This window comes from Apis dorsata, unplaced genomic scaffold (genome assembly GCF_000469605.1).
Source record: "Apis dorsata unplaced genomic scaffold, Apis dorsata 1.3 scaffold_29, whole genome shotgun sequence".
Taxonomy (NCBI): domain Eukaryota; kingdom Metazoa; phylum Arthropoda; class Insecta; order Hymenoptera; family Apidae; genus Apis; species Apis dorsata.
Window position 1 is genome coordinate 201579 of NW_006263331.1, and position 2747 is coordinate 204325.

Sequence of the window (2747 nt, forward strand, 5' to 3'; positions counted from 1 at the left end):
AAGATGGAAAATGATATCGTAGAAGAAATGAAAGGGAGGATATAAATATGAATGGAGAGGTAGAATGAAAATGAGGTATAAAGAAAGAAAGAGGTAGGACAAGGGAGAAAGTATAGGAGTGCAAGAACAACAGGAGCAATTAGGTGTAGTCGGGTACTAGAGCGTTGAACGATAGAGGCCAGAGGAAAACGATGGGGCGCTAACGTGTGCCTCTGGTGTCTCCCGTGCTCCTGGATATTCCAAGGGGTCGGCACTTACCCCACTAGGGGAAGGTAAGGGCTCAGGGGGCAGACATATGAGCACACATGGGACGACAGTCACCACCTGGCACTGTGTAGCCGAATGCTTACCATCGCCAATCGAATATACGAACATACGCGAGTATACTGGTGGTGGGTACCCGAGTGAAACGCGTTGCAACCCCAACCCTCCACTTGGCTCGTGCCATCGTACATTGTCGTAGGCCTTTCAGCTTTCGCGTATCAACTCGAAGACGGTTAAACGCCGCGGCCATATATATATATATATATATCCTCCTCGGCTTCCTCATGCTTGCATAATCATTGTAATCCGTCTCTCCCCGCATGTACAATGAATTCGTTCTTACTTTTCAATGATGTATTCGAAACGAAAGTGAAAACGGGTGCAGATAAATCTTGGACAAAAGAATTCTTCATCTTTTATTAATTAGATGATTTAACATTAACGCCAAGATTCCCCATTTTCGTCCATCCATTTCCAACGCTTCTATCGATCAATAACACCAGTTACAGGCTGTGCAATAACCCCTCCCGCATAACGTGCGCATGATTCATAACGTACTCTAATGATTATCGAACATACGTTTAACATCTGCATCCTAATCTCTCTCGTTCTCGCTAGCCTGGTCCTTGGTGACTCTACATGCTCGTCCGTTAGTCGTTATTTATTCTTTATTTATAGAACAGATATTCATGTCAAAAATAGATCTGGTAGGAGGAAAGTCGATATATGAACGTGTACAAATGCAGTTCCACCCTACACCCCCCATCTTCATTCTCTCTCTCCCTTGGCGGTATATATTTAACCACTGTCACTGAGCGTTTTTTTATCCAGAGATCCCGTGTTCTATTTCGTTTAACGTTTCAGCTCCTTAGCTTCGACACGAAATATTCCTTTCTCTAAATTAAAATTATAATAATTTTTTAATTTTTAAACGTGGATACATTAAAAAAAAGATTAATTAATTATTCATCTGAATACGATGAATAATATTATTTACATTTTATTATGTATTAATAAAAAAAAAAAATCGCGTTTCATCTTTCATTTTTCTTCTCGTAATCCTTTCGAGTGATTCATAATTTGTTTGGCAACGCAGGTATATGAATAAGGTGCGCAGTGAAAAGGTTGGTGGTCAGTCGCGAAAAGAACTCTATTCGTTTCCGTAACCGTAGCCGCATCGCCGTAACTGTAGCCGTAACCGTAACCGTAACCACCGTAACCGAACTATCTATGTTACCGTGCAAAACAAAGGAAGTCAAGATAGAGAGAATAGTTGAAGAGGAAAAAAACTTATTATTTTTATTTGTGTCGTATCAAAGGATAGGAAGAAAAAGATAGATTTTTATATGTTTTCGATGGAAATCAGATTTTCTTTTACGCATTATCCAATTTATTCCTTCTCGTTTTATGATCGATAATAATCTTTATACGGAAATAAAGATTTTCATTTTGTAAGATTTTTATCAAAAACGAAAATAAACATTATGAAAAGATAGTGCACGGTAAGAACAGCTAGCTACAGGTAAAACGAACAATTGTGATACGTTCGTCACAGAGACTGCACCAACTTCCTGCGGAAATATTTTACAGTGGAGCAGTAACGAAGAAAGGCGTTCCGGTCTTCTAGCGACCCTATTTTCGTATTACGATCACTCTTCCCTTATCCTTTTCCGCAAGATGCTTGTTACCGTTCGATCATAAAATAAATGTTCGAATAATCACAATTCATCGATTGATTTAATCAGAATCAGAATCAGTATGTTTTGGATATCAGATATATTTATAAAATAAAAAATTTAATATATTAATTTTCTAGATATTTTTATATATTTATTATCTATTATTCTTAAATCAAAATCAAGTATCCTTTCGTTGTTTTTTGATTTCAGATTCGAACCAACATGGACACTCCAATCACGGATACCACGAGGGGTAAGTGTGTTTTCTGTTTTGGTTTTGTACACGAATAATATCGTTCGACCGATAAATCCGAATTGTTAGTTTCATTCCAATTTATTATTTATGATGATATATATTTCATAAATGTATTCCTGAAACATTTTAAAGACAGTTATAAAGTAATCTCGCGTTCGATGCCTCGTTTACCGCTATAGGCCCAAAGTGTTGGTCAAAACCATTCATGTTTTCTAGTTCCATTCATTGAGCCTCGCGGGGAAAATCCACTTGTCTTCTCTTTCTCCGATTCCCACCGCTTTTGCTATTCATTTCACTTCGATACCTTTCTCTCGTATTCTTCCATTTCAACTTTCTTCTTTCACTTTTTCTATCCCAATCTCTTTTTCCCTTTTTCCATTCTTCCTTTCTTTTTCAAACTAGACAATTAAAACTTCTATTAGAAGAAATATATAACGCATAAGAATATAAAATTTATTATGCAATACCGCAAAAATGAAAGATTATACGCGTTTTATTTTTATCTTTTTCGTTTTTCACGTTTTTTTTTTTTTTTTTTTTTTTTTTTT

General features: G+C 36.5%; 1 protein-coding gene across 2 annotated transcripts in view; it reads left to right on the forward strand.

Moving 5' to 3' along the window:
- Positions 1 to 2747, forward strand: part of LOC102679179 (M-phase inducer phosphatase 2-like) — a 34806-nt gene that overhangs the window by 2278 nt on the left and 29781 nt on the right. For both annotated transcript variants that reach the window (XM_031511024.1, XM_006608104.2), the window contains exon 2: positions 2154 to 2196. In XM_031511024.1, the coding sequence (XP_031366884.1) occupies positions 2154 to 2196 (43 nt within the window). The remainder of the gene's footprint in view (positions 1 to 2153; positions 2197 to 2747) is intronic.